This window comes from Caretta caretta, chromosome 1, assembly GCF_965140235.1.
Source record: "Caretta caretta isolate rCarCar2 chromosome 1, rCarCar1.hap1, whole genome shotgun sequence".
NCBI lineage: Eukaryota > Metazoa > Chordata > Testudines > Cheloniidae > Caretta > Caretta caretta.
In genome coordinates, this window is record NC_134206.1 from 169,994,253 (window position 1) to 170,019,914 (window position 25,662).

At 43.3% G+C, this 25,662-nt stretch overlaps 1 protein-coding gene across 1 annotated transcript in view; it reads left to right on the forward strand.

The window, feature by feature from the left end:
- The window catches only part of CYYR1 (cysteine and tyrosine rich 1), a 167,755-nt gene that overhangs the window by 89,012 nt on the left and 53,081 nt on the right, over positions 1-25,662 (forward strand). Inside the window, exon 4 of the mRNA XM_075133314.1 lies at positions 18,036-18,173. Within this exon, the coding sequence (XP_074989415.1) occupies positions 18,036-18,139 (104 nt within the window). The 3' untranslated portion in view covers positions 18,140-18,173. The remainder of the gene's footprint in view (positions 1-18,035; positions 18,174-25,662) is intronic.

Consider the following 25,662-nt stretch of genomic DNA (forward strand, 5'->3'; position numbering starts at 1 on the left):
ACCTGCACTCAGAAATAACCTCACACATTTTATGTCCAGTTGGTGGGCTGGTGCTTTTAACTTCTTTGCATCTGGAAACAGCTGTAAAGTGCCCTGTGGCCTCTGCATGTCTCAGGACCTGGGAGTGAGGTGGGGAATAACCTCTCACAAAGAAGGGCAATGTCTCTGATATATGCCTTCCCACCCTTTTGTCTTCCTTCGGGACCATACAAAAGACAGGAGGGAAAGAGGCCTTCTGTACTGAGATCAGTTAGGCAGCTGCATAGCCATTCATACATAAATTCACCAAATTATGCACATTGATCAACCAATCTTTAGCAATGCAGGATTTTTTATTTTATTTTATTTTATTTTTTTGGCAGAAGGCTTCACCATGCCTTAGGGGACAAGGGCAGATGAAGGATATATAATCTCTCTCTTTTTGGAGCTCCATATTTAAAAAATGCTCTTACTTCCCATCCCCAGAGGCACACTGCTATGAAAATCCTATTGTAACAGATCTGTGGGCCTGAACATGATGACAAACGGGAATATTTATCTGTGCTTATCTGAACATTTCATTTTTTCAAGTAATAAATTGCACCAATCCAGCCCATCCTGGACACGAATAGATTACCCAGAATAGGGATGAAAATTGATATCCAAAGATTTGGGTTTGGAATGAGGAAGAATTTCACATATCCTGCAGTAGAAGAAATTGTTGTGCATTTTCCTCAATGTATATTTAACAATTTAGGAAAGATTTGAATGATCATGGCTGTGGATGTTATCTCATCTGAAGGGAGTAGGGCATGCAGCTGCTGCTGGTGACTGACAGGTCTGGTTCTGCCCTCAAGCCAGCTGAAATACCCATTGTAACAGTGGGCCTTATTACTTGAAGAAAGGAAATTTTCAGGTAAGCACAGGTAAATTTTCTTGTTATTTATACCTCAGAGGTCAATGTTTAAAAGTACAGAATCTGCAGATAAGGATACTGGACAATCTTGCTGTCTTGTCTTGCCTCTATATTTCCCAAGGGGCTGCCAGGTGTTATTTCCTCTCTGGTGTTGTCATTGTCTATTGCCTTGTACATGATATATATTTCAATTGACAATAACATATATTCCAGTCATACTGAAACTGCATTTTATTGCCAGTGTGGATGGTAGTCATAATTGAGGATGTGTCAGCTAGTTGCTGGAGTATGAATAATTGATATTGAACGAAATTCCTTTTTATAGTTCTTATTCATTAGAGAGAAGGCAATCAGGGAACATCATTTTCCTGTTGTTTGCCTTCAGGTATGATTGGACAGTCTGTGTGTGATTCAGAAGGGGAAATAATCATTTTTATACATGCAGCATGTGGTTAGGTTCTAAGTGAGTGAAGACTTGAACTCATAAACGTAATTGGGTATGACAAAATATTCAGTTTTGCCCATGGAAATATCAAATACAAGGTTAGCAGTGAAAATGTGTCCGCAGCATTGCGTGCTAAAATGAGTCAGCAAGTCTCAGCTGACAGCCTTTTCGCCTGTGTGTTAGAACATCAAGGGATCGGGGCCTGAACCAGAACTTGGGCTCCTACGCCAGACTGACATTTCAGTAAAAAACCTATAGGAGTTATGGTACCATTTAAAGTCTCATTCTTGTATGAGATGTCTTCCCCTCCCAGGTTCTGGAGGCTGTTCAGATGGAAGATAAAAACCACATGACAGTTTTCTAAGCACCAATATGGGAAGTGCCACATTGAATCCTCTTTTTATCTACATAGTATTTGCAGTACAGGCAACAGCTGGGCCCCTCAAGTGAACCTCCTAAGCCACATTCTTGAGCTATAACCTTTTAGGGTGAAAGAGTGGTTTATTCTCCAAGCCCATTTAATCCTGGGCTTCTGCTGAGACTAATTGTGATGGTGATTAATGTCTGTCATAGAGAATAGCTCAACCTTGGGGGATTCAGGGTGATAACCCCACTCTAAGCTTGTCACTGGATAGAAATCTCATAACCCTGTGCACGCTGCAGATATGTAGTCAGACCCAGCAGGAGTTACAAAACAGTGGGGTTTGCTGGCAGGTGTCCTTCATTAGCTTGTCAATTAACCCAGCAAGCTATAGCATAGGTTGAGCTGTGCTCAAGTGAACCTCACAGACACATCCAAGACAAGCTACAGGCAGAACGCTATGCTAAAAATATATAAATAACTAAAATTAACCGAGGGGAATGTATATGTTTAGTTGGAGTGTTTCACTGATTTCTACTATTTGTTTATAGTGACATAAGGACCTGACCTGTGGCCCTGGGTTAGGAATCTGTTTTTGTCATTGTTTCTGTTGAACACTGAATAAATGTAAATGGTTGATGGGGGGCAGGGAAAGCTGCCATTTAGTTTAACCATAACCCAGTGAGACCAGTGTCTGTTTTGGGGCAAGGAAGTTTGGTCCCATTCCATACCTGAGTTCTTAGACACCAAGATAAGAGGCCCCTTAAGCTTTAGTCTTTATTGCTAAAAAATTTGTTTTTACCAGGGGGTAACCAATGCATGTTAGCTACCCCACTGTAAAATTCTAGTGCAGGCATGGCAATGTAGTTTTATCATGAGTTTAGGCTCGGTGAGGTCATCCATGGGTAGCGTATATAGTGTTGACCTCATCTAGCTACCTTGCAGTAAAAACTAGAGGTGTCTTCTCTCCACTAGGGTTTTACAGTAAGATAACTATTGTGTCAGTTATCTTGCTTTTTTAAAAAAAAACAACACCTTTTTGGCAGCGAAGACACAGACTTAGAAATAATTAAGATTACATATGGTCACATATCCATGGGATTCATTTAATATAGGCCATTGAACAACTATTAGATGCTAATAACTTTCAGTCACTATGATCTTAGGCCCAGATTCTCTGCCATAGTCCCAGCTCCTTTCAGGTTACTGAGTAATGTGGCTAGAATCACAGCTGGCCAGCTAAGAGCTTTCCAAGCAGCATGGAATTCTCAGATGGAATAAACCCAGGCTTCTGTTCCAGACACACTCTCTCACACACACACCCTGAGGGAGGCAATGCCTCAGGAACATGTCAAGCCATAGTGAGTAGGGCTCTACTACACCAGTTCACAGCTAGTGGATGGGATACATACAATGTTGAGGTGGTGGTGTTTTGTAAAGGAGGGTTTGGGGGGGGGGGGGGGGGTTGAGTAATTGTGACCCCATGGCAAGGTTTACATATCATCCCAACTATCTCTAGTCGACGGCAAGTCCAATGCAGATGTGATATGCCGGCTTCTTCCTCAAAAACTGCTTGAAACTGCATGTTAAATATACTGGAGGTGGCAGCTAGTTTTGGCAATTATGTTTGTATGTCTATATTTGAATTTCATACTTCAATGCACTCTCTCTTTACCCTGAGAGCTGTCTGTATACATCAGTGAAGCCACTTTGGCCCAAACTCTTCTTACTCACACAGGTGGGCCCATTGGCTTCACTGGGATTACTTATGGGAGTAAGGTGAGCAGCATTTAGCCCATTGTTTGCCTTATTAAGATGTCTTTGTGAATGCCCGGACATGTGAACCCAATGCAAGATGACTGGATCATCCATAGAAATATTCTTTTGTGGTATCATATCAAGGCAAGCAGAAGAAAGTGTCAAACAGCTGACAGGGTGATGGGTGAGACATTACAAAGAGAGCCTGACATGCTTTCCTTATCATGGAGCAGCCTGTTTGGTGGTGGGCTAGCACAAACTGCTACAATCCCCAGAGAAATGACAGCAGGCACAAGCTTACTACACAGAAGAGTCATTGTTTCTTGCTGTAAAATGTTCCCTGCACAGATTTCCTCTGTGACCTTAGGCAAGTCTCTTTGGATCAGATTTTTAAAGGTATTTCAGTGTTTGATTTCTATTGATGTCAATGGGCTGAATGGAGAGGTGGCCAAGCCAAACCTGAATGATGCTGCGAACCCATGCAATACCCTAAGTGGGGAGCCAGGACTAGCCCCACAGGACAGGAGCCACTGCTGCTAGGTGAGTGCTGGGCAGGCTCACTCTCCAGCCCACCGCCAGTCACTAGTGACCCATCGTCCCTTTACACACACAGACACACATGGCCATTTCGAAATCTGGCTCTGCCACTTGCGGGTACCTGATGAAAGAGTGAGCACGGAATGCCCCTAGGCTGAGTTGCTCTCCTAGAGGGAGTGCATTGGGAAAACATATTTGGTTAATGGGGATGGGGTCAGTAGGAAAGGTATCTATATCATGGAGGGGAAGCTAATCAAGACTGAATGTCTCAAGTTGGGTTGTGTTGGGCACCGGGAACACTATGAGGTAAGTGCATGGGAACTCGTCTCTAGGTTAGGAGCAGTGAGGAATTGGTTTGCTGGGGGGAGAACAAGTCTCACTCTCCCACAGCTTGTACCCCAATATTTCCTGTCAGAGGCCAGTTTATCTCACTGAGGAGCCGGAGAAGGGTTATATAAACTTCTCTTTTTTCAATTTTTATTTTACTGGCCAAACTATAAATTGCTGCCACCGACTTTCAGGAGCTGTTGGTTTATTTGTTGCACAAACTAGCAAAAAAAACCCTGACTAAAGTCTAACAGCTCATAGACCCCATCTATTGTATGTTCCCAAGTTATCTCTGACTGTACCTAATTTTTTTTCAAATAGAAGAGACCCGCCTTAGCTGTTCATCTCAATCCTTATTATAAGGGGTTATCAGTAGCCCTTCTGCCCGCAAAAATGAATATTCTTTTCCATACATAAAACCCATATTAATGCTCATGTGCGGCAAGGAGGCAGGCAACTCATCACCTCCATTTAACTCAATTCAGGGGTGGGTGAGAAAAGCTCATTCTGAAAGGCCTTTCTCCTACATAAGCTTGCTACCTACATAGAGGGGGGAGGGAACCAATAGCAGCCTTTCCCTAAATATCTCTTCTGTAGCAGATCTCAATGGTACATGTCACTTCATGTGCATCTTATAATACTTTGGTACCAGTATTAGATCATGTAAAATGGCTACTTATTTAAATGATCCCCCTAGTTAAAATTGGGCGGAAAAGGGAAAAAAATCGGCAAAAATGTGATATACTGCAGTTGTATTATTATTGCTCTTTGAATTTTCTGTAATAGTTGTGCAATATACGGTCCTCTGCAAAAAGATTTATGATGAACTGAAAATGAGTCTTCACTAGAGCTAGCTGATTTATTCCTAGCATACAATTTATTGAGTGGCTTTAGGCCTTTTCCTGTCTGTGATTTGTGCACAAGCATTTATTCTTATTATTGTGCCATATCTTACTAGGCCAGATTGTGCCCAGCTGCTCAGTATGGGAGGAGATGCCCTGCTTCTTACACCCCTGCAATGGACAGTTGTGGTCACTGGGCTCGTTGGAGAGTAGGAAATGCTCCCTTTGATGTAAGAGAGCCCCAGGGGTTACACATCATGGGAGACAAGAGAGTTGCTTGCAAACTGTTCACTACAAGTATTGCTTTAAGTATTTGAGTTTCGTGACTGGTCTCCTATGTCACATGGTATTATTTCTGATTTCTGGGTGGATGACTTATCCAGTCTTTTTCTCCTAAAAACAAATTTTGTTTAGTCATTAACCAAGTTTTGTTTTCTGATGAAACCAGTTTCAGCAATGAGTCCAACGTTCATTTTCCAAGCATGCTCCTGTGATTAATTGTTTGTTTGATTTTCATTTCAATGTTCATGGAAAAGTGAATAAAGTGGGAACACAGCTGAAGCAAATATCTATTTAGAGGACTTTAAAATGTTCAGGAACTTTCCTTACTTGTAGCTCAGCTCTATTTTTCCCATGACTTCAAACTGTGCTTACTAAAGCCATGATCCTGCTCAGACCTATGCACATCTGTAATTTTACACACTGTGGGAAACTGAGCATGAAGTTATCAGCCCTCAGGAAACTCCAACTTGTACAGAACCCTGCAGCAGGTCTCAGCAACACAGGCCACCATGAGCACAGCATATTGTCTTATGATCTCTGTTGCTGGCTTCCCATAAAATATGGAGTCAAGTTCAAGGTCTCCAATATAAATGCCCAGCAGTGGTTCCCAAACTTGTTCCGCCGCTTGTGCAGGGAAAGCCCCTGGCGGGCCGGGCTGGTTTGTTTACCTGCCGCGTCCACAGGTTCAGCCGATCGTGGGTCCCAGTAGCCGCGGTTCACTGTTCCAGGCCAATGGGAGCTGCTGGAAGCAGCGGCCAGTACGTCCCTTGGCCCGCACCGCTTCCTGCAACCCCCATAGGCCTGGAGCAGCGAACCGCGGCTACTGGGACCCGCGATTGGCCAAACCTGCGGACGCGGCAGGTAAACAAACCGGGCCGGCCCACCAGGGGCTTCCTCTGCACAAGCGGCAGAACAAGTTTTGGAACCACTGACACAGAGCAATGTGTACATTTAAAACAAACAAACTCCAGACCCTACCAAAAGAAAACACTATACTACACATACTATTCTTCCTCTGGGGAGAGGGGTCAGAGAGAGAATGAACGCACATGGCTGATGTTGGTCACTTTATGCACTAGTGGAAGGAGCTTAGATACTGCTGTGCTGAGGGAGGTATAAGAATCTATATAGCACAGAATATTGGGAAGTTCCATTGAAGTCAGTGGGACTACTCACAGTGTATAACGTCAAGCACATGCCTATGTGCTTGCTGAATTAGGGCCTCAAAATGGTCAAATAACATTCGAACCGTTTGTTTGATGAAAGTTGTGATTTTTTTTTTCATAAATTCTTTGAATTTTGTCATTCACCTATCTCTAGTATTTACAGCTTTACCCTTTTTTGTGTGCAATTTCTCGGATCTTTTTACAGATTAAAAAGCTTTGAAAATAAGCAATTGATTTGTTTTGGGCACCATGGATTCTTATTATAATTTCAAGTCTAATTTTTGCTGTAGAGCAGAGTAGGGATGGAATGGTTAATTTCTCCTAGTTTTGAGGAAGCCTATGGAGAATAAAAACAAGGAAACTTAATAATGCATCTATAATAATCATAATGCCAATGGATGTTTTCTCTTGGGCCTGCCACAATAAGTCATATGCAGCCTTAATGCAGACGGTCATAACTGAAGATTGCCTACTAGTTCTACCTTATGCAACATAATCTGTTTATTCAGAAGCTATGCTCTATGTTCTGAGCTATGATTCAGGAGAACCTTAATCTGACATGATTTCTTTTGTTCTGTCTCCCTTGTAAGTAATATTGCAGTTGCAAATGTTGGACTGACTCTTTATTGAAAACAGTGTATTATTGTCTTGTCAGAGAAAATGTTATCTATAGCTGTTATTAACTATTTTAATCTGGTATTTTCATTCTATAACAGTAGTATTGTTTTGGAAGAGAATAGTTAAGTGTGTGTGATTTGTTTTGGTTTTTATTGCAAGAGCAAACTTGCTAATTAAAAGCAGGGACAGGGTATAAAAAAATGTTTAAATAATAATTTTTAGCACTCCAGATCTGAAGCTCTCAAAGTGCTTCACCAAGCTAGGTAACTGTTAATAACCCTTTGTGCTTTATAGGTGGGAAAACTGAGGGACAGAGGTTAAGCCTCACATTTGTCAGAAGTGACCACTGACTTTCGGGTGCCCAACTGGAGGTACTCCTGGCCTGACTTTCAGAAGCACTGAGCACCTGAAGCTGGGCACCTCAGGAAAAAAAAATCAGGCCGAAGGTGCCTCAATTTGGATAGCTAATTCCCCGAGGCACCCAAAATCAGTGGCCACTTCTAAAACTTTTTGTCTAGGTTCCTGGGCAAGGCTTGCAGCTTTTAGAGGTGGTGAGCCAGTGATATGATCAATATTTAAGCTATTTACATTATATGTTCTCAAAACACTAAGCATCGTTTTTCATTCTCCATTTCATTCTCCTGTTTTCCTCTCCCTTTTCCCCTAAGGGCAAGGGTCAAAGCAGATGTTGCTCCCTCATACAGTGTCCATGGTCATTCCTAATCAAACCTAAACTACAGCCATAATAAACAAAAAGTGAAAAGTCATCCAAAATATCATGTTAGTTATAGAACAAGTGACATTCTCAATCACTCAAAATGAAGAACAGTTGTCAGCTTTTTGCTCAGTCAAATGTGATGACATTATAAGAGCTTCTGTCATAAATATAAAGGGAAGGGTAAACCCCTTTGAAATCCCTCCTGGCCAGGGGAAAGCTCCTCTCACCTGTAAAGGGTTAAGAAGCTAAAGGTAACCTTGCTGGCACCTGACCAAAATGACCAATGAGGAGACAAGATACTTTCAAAAGCTGGGAGGAGGGAGAGAAACAAAGGGTCTGTGTCTGTCTGTATGCTGCTTTTGCCAGGGACAGAACAGGAATGGAGTCTTAGAACTTTTAGTAAGTAATCTAGCTAGGTATGTGTTAGATTATGATTTCTTTAAATGGCTGAGAAAAGAATTGTGCTGAATAGAATAACTATTTCTGTCTGTGTATCTTTTTTGTAACTTAAGGTTTTGCCTAGAGGGGTTCTCTATGTTTTTGAATCTAATTACCCTGTAAGATAGCTCCTATCCTGATTTTACAGGGGGGATTTCTTTATTTCTATTTACTTCTATTTTTTATTAAAAGTCTTCTTGTAAAAAACTGAATGCTTTTTCATTATTCTCAGATCCAAGGGTTTGGGTCTGTGGTCACCTATGCAAATTGGTGAAGCTTTTTATCCAACATTTCCCAGGAAAGGGGGGGTGCAAGTGTTGGGAGGATTGTTCATTGTTCTTAAGATCCAAGGGTCTGGGTCTGTAGTCACCTAGGCAAATTGGTGAGGCTTTTTACCAAACCTTGTCCAGGAAGTGGGGTGCAAGGTTTTGGGAAGTATTTTGGGGGGAAGGACGCGTCCAAACAGCTCTTCCCCAGTAACCAGTATTAGTTTGGTGGTGGTAGCGGCCAGTCCAAGGACAACGGATGTAATATTTTGTACCTTGGGGAAGTTTTGACCTAAGCTGGTAAAGATAAGCTTAGGAGGTTTTCATGCAGGTCCCCACATCTGTACCCTAGAGTTCAGAGTGGGGGAGGAACCTTGACATGGTGGCACAGTGGTGGGATTAACCTGAAATCATTTTGAGATCCAGTTGAGATTTTTTGAACTAGAAATACAGATTTTAAAAAGGAAATTTTTTTTTCCTTTGGAAAGGAAGTCCAGAAAGCAGTTGAAACTGAAAGCTGAAACTGTGGCCAAGCAGAGACAAAAGGGGATTATCTTGTGAATTGCAGGTTTTCTTTGCCTGGAGGCAGGGTACTTAACTCCTGCAGGGAAATTCACAGTCTTCCAACCCAGAGGTTTTTTTTTCTTTTCTTCCTAAAAGTAAATAGGGGGTGTGTGTTCTACCCATTTGCTTTTTCTTTGGGCTGGGTAAGCAGGTTTCCAAGTAGTTGGAGGTTTTTTGCTTTAATTTGGGCCCAGAGCAGAGACAAGGGAATTGTCTTTTTCTGTAGGCTGACAATCACTATCAGAGAATAGGTATTCTATTCCAGCACAGCAAAATTTTACAGCCAAGTTTTGTTTGTTTATTTCTAAACCTCGGGTGTAAAGTTAGTTAAAAACAGAGAGGTTAGAATGGCAAAATCCGCGGCTCGACTACAGCTCGAATTAGCCAAATTTCAGGCTGAGGAAAGACAAAGGGAACATGAAAGACAGATAGAACTCATGCGGCTGAAGAAGGAACAAGAAAGGGAGGCAGCGAGAGAAGCAGAACAACACCAAGCGGCTGCTCACAGGAGAGCTATGGAAGCGAGGGACAAAGAACTGGAGGAGAAGGAAAAAGAGAGGAAGTATGTGGAGGAGATGGAGAAGATAAAGGCTCAGCAGAATATCCCAACAAACCCTAGCAATCCTTCTCCAGGTACCACTTCCCATCCCAGAAAGTTCCCCACCTACAAGGCAGGTGATGATACTGAGGCCTTCTTAGAAAACTTTGAAAGGGCCTGCCTTGGGTACAACATCTCTACTGACCAATACATGGTAGAGCTGAGGCCGCAGCTCAGTGGACCCTTAGCTGAGGTGGCAGCTGAAATGCCTAAAGAACACATGAACAAGTATGAACTGTTTAAATCCAAGGCGAGAGTCAGAATGGGGATAACACCCGAGCAGTCTCGTCGGAGGTTCAGAGCCCTAAGGTGGAAACCAGACATGTCATTTACCCGACATGCCTACCACATTGTGAAACATTGGGATGCCTGGATATCAGGAGCAAGTGTTGAATCTCCAGTAAATTTGCCCTTCCTAATGCAAATGGAACAATTCTTAGAGGGTGTTCCTGAGGAAATAGAAAGATACATCCTAGATGGGAAACCCAAAACTGTAATTGAGGCAGGAGAGATTGGAGCCAGATGGGTGGAGGAGGCAGAGAAGAAGAAAACTGGTCGCAGCTGGAGCGGAGACCAGAAGGGACCACCCCAGACCACACCCTATTACCGGGGGCCGCCCAAAGCCCCACCTACCTCCCAAAGAACCCTCCAGACCCCTTATCGTCCCACCACCCCGTTCTCCAGCAACCCTCCTCGCCCCAGTGACCCATCAGCTGGACGATGTTTTAAATGTAACGAGCTGGGGCATGTAAAGGCCAACTGCCCCAAGAACCCCAACAGATTACAGTTCATTGCACCGGAATCACACCAGAGGTCCACAGGCTCAGATACCTCCCAGATACCCTTGGAGCGGAGGGAAACTGTGAGTGTGGGCGGGAAGAAGGTCACCGCGTGGAGGGACACCGGAGCACAAGTGTCAGCTATCCATGCTTCCTTCGTGGACCCCAATTTAATCAACCCAGAGATCCAAGTGACGATTCAACGCTTCAAGTCCAACTCTTTCAATTTGCCTACAGCCAAGTTGCCTGTCCAGTACAAGGGCTGGTCAGGAATGTGGACTTTTGCAGTCTATGATGATTATCCCATCCCCATGCTGTTGGGGGAAGACTTGGCCAAGCATGTGAAGCGGGCCAAGAGGGTGGGAATGGTCACCCGCAGCCAGGCTAAACAAGCCGTGAGGCCTAGCTCTGTTCCGGAAACTTCTATCAGGACCCAGTCAGAGGTGATGGACCCGGACCCCAGGCCAATGTCTGCAACAGCAGTAGTGGATCCAGTCCCAGAGACCCAGACGGAACCAGTCCTAGAACCGGAACCAGCCGAACAACCAACACCAGACCCCGTGTCAGCACTGAATCCAGTACTTGCAACCTCAACACCAGAGGGCCCCACCGAACCTGAACTGGCAGCAGCCGATAACCCTACACAAGAGGCTCAGCCGGAGCCTGAATCCCAACATAGTGCACCAGCGGAGAGCGGTTCACAGTCAACAGAAACAGCTCCATCCCCTTTATCGCTTCCAGAGGGACCAAGCCTAGGTCCACAATCCCATGAGGAACTGATGTCTCCAGCATCAAGGGAACAGTTCCAGACCGAACAGGAAGCAGATGAAAGCCTCCAGAGAGCTTGGACGGTGGCACGGAGCAACCCACCGCCTCTCAGCTCTTCTAATCGATCCAGGTTTGTTATAGAAGGAGGACTTTTATACAAGGAAACTCTTTCTGGTGGACACCAGGAAGACTGGCATCCTCAGAGACAGTTGGTAGTTCCAACTAAATACCGGGCCAAGCTCTTGAGCTTAGCCCATGATCACCCTAGTGGCCATGCTGGGGTGAACAGGACCAAAGACCGTTTGGGGGGGTCATTCCACTGGGAGGGAATGGGCAAGGATGTTTCTACCTATGTCCAGTCTTGTGAGGTGTGCCAAAGAGTGGGAAAACCCCAAGACCAGGTCAAAGCCCCTCTCCAGCCACTCCCCATCATTGAAGTTCCATTTCAGCGAGTAGCTGTGGATATTCTGGGTCCTTTTCCGAAAAAGACACCCAGAGGAAAGCAGTACATACTGACTTTCATGGATTTTGCCACCTGATGGCCAGAAGCAGTAGCTCTAAGCAACACCAGGGCTAAAAGTGTGTGCCAGGCACTAGCAGACATTTTTGCCAGGGTAGGTTGGCCCTCCGACATCCTCACAGATGCAGGGACTAATTTCCTGGCAGGAACTATGAAAAACCTTTGGGAAGCTCATGGGGTAAATCACTTGGTTGCCACTCCTTCCCACCATCAAACAAATGGCATGGTGGAGAAGTTTAATGGAACTTTGGGGGCCATGATACGTAAATTTGTAAATGAGCACTCCAATGATTGGGACCTAGTGTTGCAGCAGTTGCTCTTTGCCTACAGAGCTGTACCACATCCCAGTTTAGGGTTTTCCCCATTTGAACTTGTATATGGCCGTGAGGTTAAGGGGCCATTGCAGTTGGTGAAGCAGCAATGGGAGGGATTTACACCGTCTCCAGGAACTAACATTCTGGACTTTGTAACCAACCTACAAAACACCCTCCGAACCTCTTTAGCCCTTGCTAGAGAAAACTTACAGGATGCTCAAAAAGAGCAAAAAGCCTGGTATGATAAACATGCCGGAGAGCGTTCCTTCAAAGTAGGAGACCAGGTCATGGTCTTAAAGGCGCTCCAGGCCCATAAAATGGAAGCATCGTGGGAAGGGCCATTCACGGTCCAGGAGCGCCTGGGAGCTGTTAATTATCTCATAGCATTCCCCACCTCCAACCGAAAGCCTAAGGTGTACCATATTAATTCTCTAAAGCCCTTTTATTCCAGAGAATTAAAGGTTTGTCAGTTTACAGCCCAGGGAGGAGACGACGCTGAGTGGCCTGAAGGTGTTTACTACGAAGGGAAATGTGCTGGTGGTGTGGAAGAGGTGAACCTCTCCATGACCCTTGGGCATATGCAGCGACAGCAGATCCAGGAGCTGTGCACTAGCTACGCGCCAACGTTCTCAGCCACCCCAGGACTGACTGAACGGGCATACCACTCCATTGACACAGGTAATGCTCACCCAATTAGGGTCCAACCTTACCGGGTGTCTCCTCAAGCTAAAACTGCTATAGACCGGGAGATCCAGGATATGTTACAGATGGGTGTAATCCGCCCCTCTGAAAGTGCATGGGCATCTCCAGTGGTTCTAGTTCCCAAACCAGATGGGGAAATACGTTTTTGCGTGGACTACTGTAAGCTAAATGCTGTAACTCGCCCAGACAACTATCCAATGCCACGCACAGATGAACTATTAGAGAAACTGGGACGGGCCCAGTTCATCTCTACCTTGGACTTAACCAAGGGGTACTGGCAGGTACCGCTAGATGAATCTGCCAAGGAAAGGTCAGCCTTCATCACACATCTCGGGCTGTATGAATTTAATGTACTCCCTTTCGGGCTGCGAAATGCACCCGCCACTTTCCAAAGACTTGTAGATGGTCTCCTAGCGGGATTAGGAGAATATGCAGTCGCCTACCTTGACGATGTGGCCATATTTTCGGATTCCTGGGCAGACCACCTGGAACATCTACAAAAAGTCCTTGAGCGCATAAGGGAGGCAGGACTAACTGTTAAGGCTAAGAAGTGTCAAATAGGCCTAAACAGAGTGACTTACCTTGGACACCAGGTGGGTCAAGGAACTATCAGCCCCCTACAGGCCAAAGTGGATGCTATCCAAAAGTGGCCTGTCCCAAAGTCAAAGAAACAGGTTCAATCCTTCTTAGGCTTGGCTGGTTATTACAGACGATTTGTACCGCACTACAGCCAAATCGCTGCCCCACTGACAGACCTAACCAAAAAGAAACAGCCAAATGCTGTTCAGTGGACCGGAAAGTGTCAGAAGGCCTTTAACAAGCTTAAAGCGACACTCATGTCTGACCCTGTACTAAGGGCCCCAGACTTTGACAAACCGTTCCTAATAACCACAGATGCGTCCGAGCGTGGTGTGGGAGCAGTTTTAATGCAGAAAGGACCTGATCAAGAATTCCACCCTGTAGTGTTTCTCAGCAAAAAACTGTCTGAGAGGGAAAGCAACTGGTCAGTCACTGAAAAAGAATGTTACGCCATTGTCTACGCCCTGGAAAAGCTATACCCATATGTTTGGGGACGGCATTTCCACCTGCAAACCGACCATGCTGCACTACAGTGGCTTCACACCGTCAAGGAAACTAACAAAAAACTTCTTCGGTGGAGTTTAGCTCTCCAAGATTTTGATTTCGACATCCAACACATCTCAGGAGCTTCTAACAAAGTGGCTGATGCACTCTCCCGTGAAAGTTTCCCAGAATCAACTGGTTAGAATCGTCCTTGAGATGTGGAAAATATTGTTAGTCTTTATGTACTTGGTAGTATATTTAGAGATGCATGTGTCTTATTAACTCTGTTTTTCCTAGAGCTCCAGGAAGAAATCCCAGCCAGTGTTTCACCCTAGCTGAGATTTGGGGGGCGTGTCATAAATATAAAGGGAAGGGTAAACCCCTTTGAAATCCCTCCTGGCCAGGGGAAAGCTCCTCTCACCTGTAAAGGGTTAAGAAGCTAAAGGTAACCTCGCTGGCACCTGACCAAAATGACCAATGAGGAGACAAGATACTTTCAAAAGCTGGGAGGAGGGAGAGAAACAAAGGGTCTGTGTCTGTCTGTATGCTGTTTTTGCCAGGGACAGAACAGGAATGGAGTCTTAGAACTTTTAGTAAGTAATCTAGCTAGGTATGTGTTAGATTATGATTTCTTTAAATGGCTGAGAAAAGAATTGTGCTGAATAGAATAACTATTTCTGTCTGTGTATCTTTTTTGTAACTTAAGGTTTTGCCTAGAGGGGTTCTCTATGTTTTTGAATCTAATTACCCTGTAAGATAGCTCCTATCCTGATTTTACAGGGGGGATTTCTTTATTTCTATTTACTTCTATTTTTTATTAAAAGTCTTCTTGTAAAAAACTGAATGCTTTTTCATTGTTCTCAGATCCAAGGGTTTGGGTCTGTGGTCACCTATGCAAATTGGTGAAGCTTTTTATCCAACATTTCCCAGGAAAGGGGGGGTGCAAGTGTTGGGAGGATTGTTCATTGTTCTTAAGATCCAAGGGTCTGGGTCTGTAGTCACCTAGGCAAATTGGTGAGGCTTTTTACCAAACCTTGTCCAGGAAGTGGGGTGCAAGGTTTTGGGAAGTATTTTGGGGGGAAGGACGCGTCCAAACAGCTCTTCCCCAGTAACCAGTATTAGTTTGGTGGTGGTAGCGGCCAGTCCAAGGACAACGGATGTAATATTTTGTACCTTGGGGAAGTTTTGACCTAAGCTGGTAAAGATAAGCTTAGGAGGTTTTCATGCAGGTCCCCACATCTGTACCCTAGAGTTCAGAGTGGGGGAGGAACCTTGACAGCTTCTCTCCTCAGTTTCTTGCTGTCCCCTCCCCTGCCTCTCTGCCTCATTAATCCATCCTCATTAGACTCATAAAGACTCATAGACTTATAGGCTTTAAGGCCAGAAGGGGCCATTGGGATCAACTAGTCTGACCACCTGCAGGTCACAGGCCACCCACCCACTCACTCCTGTAATAGACACATAACCTCTGGATGATTTAAAGACTTCATGTTACAGAGAAGCCACCATTTACTCTAGTTTAAACCTGCAAGTGACCAGTGCCCAATGCTTTAGAGGAAGGTAAAAAATCCTCAGGATGTCTGCCAATCTGACCTGGGGGGAAATTCCTTCCCAACACCAAATATGGTGATCAGTTGAACCCTGAGCATGTGGGCAAGACCCATCAGCCAAACATCTGCGAAAGAATTCTCTGCAGTATCTTAGTGTCCCATCTCCAGCCATTGGAGATATTTGTTATTAGTAGTCCCAAACGCAGGCATACCAATATACCAATGCAGGCAATCTTATCATACCCTCCTCTCCAGAAATGTATCAAGCTCAGTCTTGAAGCCAGTTAGGTTTTTTGCCCCACCGCTCTCCTTGGAAGGCTGTTCCAGAACTTCACCCCTCTGATGGCTAGAATCCTTTGTATAATTTCAAGCCTAAACTTATTGATGGCCAATTTATATCCTTGATTCAATTCCCAGCTCTGCTACAGTTTTCAGATGTGACCTGTGCTATTGATTAAGTTCTCCAGGAAGTGTAGAAACTTCCTGGAAACTTTAGATGCAATCTTTGGTTTCCTGGGACATTTTCTGCTGAGGAGTAGAAACAAAGAAGTGCGAGACAGGGCAGTCATAGGCTGCAGCTATGCAAAGCAGTAAAACTGGAGAAATGGCCTGAAGTAAATAGGGCAAAATTCAATCAGGACAAATCCAAAGTACTCCACTTAGGAAGGACCAATCATTTGCACACATACAAAATGGGAAATGAGTGCTTAGGAAGGAGTACTGCAGAAAGGGATCTGGGGGTCATAGTAGACCCCAAGCTAAATATAAGTCAACAGTGTAACGCTGTTGCAAAAAAGGCAAACATCATTCTGGGATGTATTAGCAGGAGTGTTATAAGCAAGACACAAGAAGTAACTCTTCTGCACTTCTCCACACTGATTACACCTCAAATGGAGTATCATGTCCAGTTCTGGGCCCCACAGTTCAGGAAGGATGTGGACAAATTAGAGAGAGACCAGAGAAGAGTGACAAAAATGATTAAAGGTCTAGAAAACATGGCCTATGAGGGAAGACTGAAAAAAATTGGGTTTGTTTAGTCTGGAAAAAAGAAGACTGAGAGGGGACACAATAACAGTTTTCAAGTACGTAAAAGGTGGTTACAAGGAGGAGGAAGAAAAATTGTTTTTCTTAACCTCTGAGGATAGGACAAGAAGCAATGGGCTTAAATTGCAGCAAGGGTAGTTTAGGTTGGACATTAGGAAAAACTTCCTAACTGTCAGGGTGGTTAAGCACTGGAATAAATAGCCTAGGGAGGTTGTGGAATCTCCATCATTGGAGATTTTTAAGAGCAGGTTAGACAAATACCTGTTAGGGATCATCTAGATAATACTTAGTTCTGCCATGAGTGCAGGGGACTGGACTCGATGACCTTTCGAGGTGCCTTCCAATTCAATGATTGTATGATTCTATGATTTAGGCTCAGTCTCTGTATGGGCCACCTTCCTCTCTGATGTTACTTCATTACAAAAGGAGTTACCCACTGTTTTAGCCCAATGACAGCATTTCATTTTTATCCCAAATGTGTTACCTTGCATTTGCTCACACTTTCTACATGAATATGTGTGCACATTCAAACTCGTCTCCTGATACATTTTTCAGTAGGTTCTGTCAGACTAGGCATTATAAATGCCAGTGTCATAGACTTAGCATCTCAGACATTTTAGGGTTAAAATGCCAGTCAAGTTGTATACAAAGATACATATTTTTAACAAAATATGGTACAAATCAGTTAAGCCTTTAAGAGAGGCATTTCAAGTAGGTCCAAATTTGTCATCTTCTTGTTTAATCTTTAAAGATTTTATTTTGACCAATAGTTTTTCTCCTTCCTTCTACTCTTTTTCTTCACTGTAATCTTTCTATTTAATTTTTTTCCTCAAGAATCAAATTGAATTCATAATCCCAATATAAGAAGACCAAAAAGTAGAGCAGGTCAAATAATTTGTAACAAAACTGTGTTTTATTGGCTACATAGAGCGGCTGATTTGGAACCACTCTGTAATAATTTATGAATATTGTGTGTTGGCTTGGTTATTGAGATGCTTGCTGTATGAATATATTGAGTTAAATCAACTAGGCTGCCTGGACAAACGGGCAGGAATGAAAAAGAAAGGCTCAAAATAAGCCACTTCTCTGCAAACACTTGAGAGTTGTTAAGGCGAAATGCCAGACCTAAATGCTTTTGCGATTCCGGTTCAATCTCCTGCTGAGCCTACAAACTAGTAATGACCTGAAGGGTCACAGCTGGGGAACACAGAAGAACACAAGATCCCTGAAAGGATTAAAATGAACCTTCTCTTATGGGAAGCGGGGTAGTTTTTTGGGGAAAATCAGAATGAAACGCAAGCACCCACTGAATGAAACATATGCCTACTTCAGTTACCATCATGGGATGGTAAGCCTTTAGCTAAGGTAAACATCTGTGGACTTTTTAAAAATCCTTTTTCTCTAAATGCTTTGTTATATCTGTTAAAATAAACAATTCTCTGGTTTTTGAGAAGACTGTCTGGTCATTATATTCACCACAGGTCACAGATTTCCAAAGAGAAGAACTTCAGGTTCTGAACACAGTTGGACCTGCAAAGTAACCACTGTTGACAGATCGTGCCCTGTGTTACAGCACCCTGTGTAAGAGGGAGAGAAGTGCACAGTTCCACACATAAGAGGTAATGAGGCCTGTCACACTCAGAGAGACCAGCATGTGGACAGAGATCCAGCTAACCCAGTAACCTCCATGACGCATAAGTCACATGGTGCTTGGATACATGGATTCTAAGAGCATAATTCTTAGAATCTTGTTTCCAGAATGTATGCTCCCAGTTATGAATTTGAAATTATGGAAAGCAAATAAAATTGGCATGTGACCTGTCAAAGCAAAATTCTAAAACATTTGAATGAATATTCATGTGAATTTTTTCAGTATTTATTCAGCTCTGCTAAAGAAACTTGTTCTGACTTCCTCATTCTCCTTGTTGAAAGAAATAGATTTCAGTAAAGGCAGCTTGTGAGACTGGGATCTGCGATGTTTGTGTCAGTCTTTTGAATTCGAATTAAATATTGAAGAGAAAAAGGAAACTTGGCAGACAATTGCACTTACTGTGGACTAATGTCATTCAGTTTGTTTGAAGAAAAATGTTCTAAAACAGCTGAGAAACTGATCTTAACTTTGAAAACCACCACTGAGCACTCCCTGGCCAACTACTCTTTGCTTTATCCTCAACAGTGGAAAATTAAGTTTTCAGAGTAGCAGCCGTGTTACTCTGTATCCACAAAAAGAAAAGGAGGACTTGTGGCACCTTAAAGACTAACAAATTTATTTGACCATAAGCTTTTGTGAGCTACAGCTCACTTCATCAGATGCATCCAATGAATTGAGCTGTAGGTCACGAAAGCTTATGCTCAAATAAATTTTTAGTCTCTAAGGTGTCACAAGTCCTCCTTTTCTTTTTAGTGGAAAATTAACACTACTAAAACATCAGATTTATTGCAATGACGACTGAAGATCTTACGTTAATGTTCTCTCCGACATTGCAATATGACTTCTGGCTTTTGAGGGGCAATATCTTTGTTGTTTCAAACCAGCTTAGATACTGATTGGTAGGTGGCCAGCTGGCAGGTTTATCCTGAATATTGCACTAAATTGGTTAATCTGTGCTATATTTAAACAGTGGCAGCAGCTAGATTTTTCACATACTGATTTTTCAGACTCTACTAGCTTTTTGAAACAGGCATCTTTCCTTCTCTTCATAGTAATTGATTCCAAACCAGTATCTAGTAAGATTACACAAATGCATCTCCAGTGATTATTGCTACCATGGCCAGAGCAAATAAAAGAGTTACCAGTTCTTCCTCTTCCAGGAGGACAGAAGTACTTATGCTTTGCTGGAGTCTTCTGCCTATTCTTCCTGTATGCTCCAGACCCTCCTGTACTTCCTCAAATGAAGATTAGCAGCATTCAATAAATAAATACCACTAAAATCTTTCTAGTTACTTGAAACACTAGTGCAACAAACTGTACAAAAAGGAAAAGTTGTGTCTTGGGAAAATCTTTCTGTGCCCCATTTCAGGCGTTCTCAAACTTCATTGCATCGCAACTCCCTTCTGACAACAAAAATTACTTCATGACCCCCAGGAGCAGGGACCAAAACCTGAGCTTCACTGCTCTGGGCAAGGGAGCCAAAGCTGAAGCTCAAGGGCTTCAGCCCCAGGCAGGGGGCCTGCAACCCTGAGCCCTGCCGCCCAGGACTGAAGCTCTCGACTTTGGCTTCGGCCCTGGGTAGTGTGGCTCGAGCTTCAGCCCTGGGCCCCAGCAAGTCTAAGCCAGCCTTGGCGACCGCATTCAAAGGGAGTCGCGACCCACTTAGGTATCCTGACCCACAGTTTGAGAACTGCTGCCCTATTCCACTCCTTGGGTTTATTTCTTCATTCACCTCAATCAGTGAAAGTCAAGAATAACTATACCGAGGTTAACGGAGCTACACTTAGTTAAGTGAGATGAGACTCAGGCTTCCCATAGTCCCACTAAACTTCATCCCTCTCTGCTTTATTTTTTCTTTTGCCCTATGCTTACCTTGATGAGTCAGATCCTAGGCCAATATAGCAATTTGCATCTGCTGAATGAGGATCTGCTCTCATCCCAAGTTTCTTTCTAAGGTTGGGGTAGCCTCCCAATCAGCAAGCTAGAAGCCCAATTTGTCTACTTTTTCATATCTCTGCTACAAACCTCCCTGTTCCATGACATCAGCCTGTTCTAGTCTTCACGCGCAGCTCCACTATCCACCTCTTGTGTTAATCATACTATTTCCTTCTAGACTAATTTCTGATGAGCTTGTATCTTATTTTCTGTCCTCGCTGTATTTTTATTACTGTTCAGTGCTTTGTGCATCTAAAATGTAATATAAAAATAAAACCCTGAAATTCAGGTGAATTGGCTATTATGAATGCACAGGAGCTACTGTTCGTAACATTTGCTTAATGATTAACAGATTAAATCTTCTTCTGACAATATGATTAATACCACTGCTGCCAATGAAAGGGCCTCTTGTAACAGTTCATCTGCCTTTTGGTTATAAGCCCTGAAAGTCCATTTTTTACCCAGTTATTTAATCTCTTCACTCTTTCAAATTGCATCAGGCTGAACTTTGGAATATGACTCATCAACCTTTTCTTAAAGAGAAGGTCACCCCTCAGGAGGACAGAGGATCACCATGGCTTTTGACTTTGTTACAATAAGAAAAGTAGACAATGAGAGGCTAATTCATACTAAGACAGGGACAAAAGTCTGGACTCAGACTTCTCTACTTAATCCATTACTGCTTTGGATCCAGAAAATATGGGTATCATTAGAACAATGCATAGGCTGGCTTCTTGTAGTCTTTGATCTCTGTGAGATGCCTCTTATAGAATTAACATGTCTGAATTATTTTCACAGAAACAAAATTTAAATCTGAGATTCTTGTAAACTGTAAAAAATGTCACCTGAAAAGGAAACAAATGTCTTGGGTGACTGCTATTCTGTACTGTAAATTAAAACAAAAGGAAAGCAAATGCCTCTCCAGAAAGCTCAGATTCCCATCCTCATGATGGTACAGATCGAGGATGCAGAACGCTTCAGTAGTACCCAAGGAAATTTAAACAAGGAGTCCGGTGACATCTTAAAGACTAACAGATTTATTTGGGCATAAGTTTCGTGGGTAAAAAACTCACTTCTCCAGATGCATGGAGTGAAAATTACAGATGAAGGCATTATTATACTGACACATGAAGAGAAGGGAGTTACCTCACAAGTGGAGAACCAGTGCTGACAGGACCAATTCAATCAGGGTGGATGTAGTCCACTCCCAGTAATTGATGACGAGCTGTCAATTCTAGGAGAGGGAAAGATGCTTTTGAAGTAAGCCAGCCACTCCCAGTCCCTATTCAAGCCCAAATTAATGGTATTAAATTTGCAAATGAATTTTAGTTCTGCAATTTCGCTTTGAAGTCTGTTTCTGAAGTTTTTTTGTTCAAGTATAGCTACTTTTAAATCTGTTATAGAATGTCAAGGAAGATTGTTCTCCTACTGGCTTTTGTATGTTACCATTCCTGATGTCCGATTTGTGTCCATTTAGTCTTTTCATAGAGACTGTCCAGCGTGCCGTGGTTGAGCTTTGTGACTTTGTCCTCACCCACAACCATTTCAGATTTGGGGACAACATATACCTTCAAGTCAACGGCACTGCTATGGGTACCCGCATTGCCCCACAGTATGCCAACATTTTTATGGCTGACTTAGAACAACGCTTCCTCAGCTCTCGTCCCCTAGCACCCCTCCTCTACTTGCGCTACATTGATGACATCTTCATCATATGGACTCTCGGGAAGGAGGCCCTTGAAGAATTCCACCTGGATTTCAACAATTTCCACCCCACCATCAACCTCAGCCTGGACCAGTCCACACATGAGATCCACTTTCTGTACACTACAGTGCAAATTATCGATGGTCACATAAACACCATCCTATACCAGAAACCTACTGACTGCTATACTTACCTACATGCCTCCAGCTTCCATCCAGGACACATCAGACGAGCCATTGTCTACAGCCAAGACCTAAGATAAAACCGAATTTGCTCCAATCCCTCAGAGAGAGACAAACACCTATAAGATCTTTATCAAGCATTCTTAAAACTACAATACCCACCTGGGGAAGTGAGGAAACAGATTGACAGAGCGAGATGGGTACCCAGAAGTCACCTGCTACAGGACAGGCCCAACAAGGAAAATAACAGAATACCACTGGCCATCACATACAGCCCCCAGCTAAAACCTCTCCAGCACATCATCAACGATCTACAACCAGTCCTGGAAAACGATCCCTCACTCTCACAGACCTTGGGAGGCAGGCCAGTCCTCACTTACAGACAGCCCCCCAGCCTGAAGCAAATAGTCACAAGCAACTACACACCACATCACAGAAACACTAACCCAGGAACCAATCCCTGTAACAAACCTCATTGCCTGCTCTGTCCCCATACTACTACATAGCGACACCATCAGAGGACCCAACAACATCAGCCACATCATCAGGGACTCTTTCACCCGCACATCTACTAATGTGATATATGCCATCATGTGCTAGCAATGCCCCTCTGCCATGTATAGTGGCCAAACCGGACAGTCTCTATGTAAAAGAATATATGGACACAAATCAGACATCAGGAATGGTAACATACAAAAGCCAGTAGGAGAACACTTCAATCTTCCTTGACATTCTATAACAGATTTAAAAGTAGCCATATTTGAACAAAAACCCTTCAGAAACAGACTTCAAAGCGAAACTGCCAAACTAAAATTCATTTGCAAATTTAACACCATTAATTTGGGCTTGAATAGGGACTGGGAGTGGCTGGCTCACTACAAAAGCAACTTTGTCTCTCCTGGAATTGACACTTCGTCATCAGTTATTGGGAGTGGACTACATCCACTCTGATTGAATTGGCCCTGTCAACACTGGTTCTCCACTTGTGAGGTAACTCCCTTCTCTTCATGTGTAAGTACAATAATGCCTTCATCTGTAATTTTTACTCCATGCATCTGAAGTGTGTTTTTTACCCATGAAAGCTTATGCCCAAATAAATCTATTAGTCTTTAAGGTGCCACCAGACTCCTTGTTATTTTTGTGGATACAGACTAACACGGCTACCCCCTGATAAGGAAATTAAATTTTTCTATTTTCTTCCCTACTACTCTGATTCAGTAAACCCCTTCTCAGAAGCTAATCATGTTAAGTGCTTTAGCTTATACTAGATGTGATAGTGGGTAGTCCCATCTAGGTCTAACAGCTGACTCATTCTCATACGTCAGGTTTCAGAGTAACAGCCGTGTTAGTCTGTATTCGCAAAAAGAAAAGGAGTACTTGTGGCACCTTAGAGACTAACCAATTTATTTGAGCATAAGCTTTCGTGAGCTGTAGCTCACGAAAGCTTATGCTCAAATAAATTGGTTAGTCTCTAAGGTGCCACAAGTACTCCGTCTCATACGTCAGCTAATGATCAAAGGGTTAATTTATATTCAGAATACTAAATGTGAAATACCTCAATTTCAACACCAATTTTTTTTAGGAATAAATGATATTGTAGACAGTACAGCCCCTTTTGAACCCAAAAGAGGAACCATTACCATGAGAGCTCTCTGTGTCCCAACTTCTCTAATAAAGGAAGTCAATATATTCCTCAGGATTGAGAAGCCAGGAGGAGGAGGAGTTTCTTCAGTTATTCAAAAGCCAGAGGCAGGGATATTGTATGTTGCACAAGAGGTTCCGAAATAAAGACGCTCTGATCTATACATCAGTTTGGTCATTCTCATGTCACCCTAATGGCCAGCTTTCGTGCTGGAATCATCTTCTCAATTATCAAAAGAATCAATCAATATGGACCACATACTGAAGAATCTTTCTGGGCTTTAGTTACTATTACAGTTACTACATGTAAGGGAGGAAAGCATCTTTGGAATCATTAAACACCTTTCATGTTGATAGAAAAAGTAATTGCAGAAAGGCTCTTCAGAAGTCATTAGAATAGCTGTAGATATTTTTGAATCAGACACTTGTGTTACAAGAAGATATTTCAGAGAAGAGAGTTGGAGCCACTTTAATGCACATACTCATCAAATAAGCCCGCAATTTGTTTATGATAGATATCCAGCTTTGCAAACCTAATGCCAATGAGATCAAATAGCTGATAGCCTGAAATTTGATCAAGGGAGACATTCTATGTGGACAAGTAATTAAATTGGCTTATCTAGTGAAGAAATAAATCAATGTTTTGCAAACTCCACTCAGAAGTCCACATCCTATTTGTCAGATTCAGTCATAGACAGTATTTAAGTTCGTGTTTGCCACATACTAGATATGGGCTCAAAATTGAAAATTCTGGATACTCATTTAAATTTTGAACAGTGCAAAGTCAAAGTTCGGTGAGTGCTGAGAATCCAAGGTTTTGATTCACCCCATTATATAGATAGGTGCCATTTGCAAAATTTGAATCTAGACCCCTGGAGTGAAATCTTGACCCTATTGTAGTTAATATGTTTTACCATTGTCTTAAATGAGGTTAGAATTTTACCTCAGTTTTTGGTTTGAGGAAGGGTCCATCTCTAACGTATGTAGGTTTTGCATCTAATCAGGATCTTTTCATCTGATCACTAGGGAGCATCTCCCAAATCTGAGAGCTAACACACTAGGAGTGCCCAGTGCCAGATGGCATGCTGTTATGATATTTACCCAGAATGTAGCATATACTTTATCACTGGAAAACTAATACCCCACTGATCATTAACATTCTTACATGATGTCCATATAGTAACCCCACAAAGAACTTTACAGATGTGCTGGAAATATGTGACTAAAAGGTACTTAAACTAGACATGTCAGAGGGAGTTGATAAACGGGTTTTCTCCAGGCAAAGGAAAGAGGACAACATCTCAAACCAGGTGTGGCCAAATTCTGTGGGCTATTCATTTGTATCAGAGGTTGTTGCAGGAAGAGATCATTTGCACTGTAAAAACCACCAGCAGGGGAGGAACCAGTGTGGTGTCTACACCCATCCAGGGAAAGGAACTTTATCTGGGTACACCCTTCAGAAGAATGCATTTCAAAGATTAACTGGACTATAAAGGGAGGGGGAGAGAACCCTTAAGTTATCCTTCACCTGCGGAGTCAAAGAAATTGAGCACTTTGAGCTCTGTGAAGGGTCTTAGCCAGAGAGTCTGGTCAGCAGTGTTCCCTCTAAGTTATGCACCTGCACGGCCGCACAACAGTCCATCAAGTGCCGTGCACACGATTATTACAGCTGCACACCTCCTCCTCAGCGATTTGTGTTCAGTGCCCCTCCCTCCACTGCTCTGCTGCCAGGCTGCTCCTGCCCTCTGCTTTGGAGCCATCCCTGGTCAGCTGCTTCGAGGAGTCTCCTGTTTGCTGTGCAGAATGGAAGGAGTGCTGATGTCAGGTGTCCCCCTCCTCCAACCTCTCCCCTCCACCCATGTACCCATCTCTGCAGAGCAGTGGGCGGGAGCAGGGACAGGGCTCAGGAGTGAGATGGAGCTGCTGGCGGCTGTTCCTGTGTTTGAACAAGCCTTTAGACTGGTGAGTGCTGCTCTGCTTAAAGTGACAGTGCA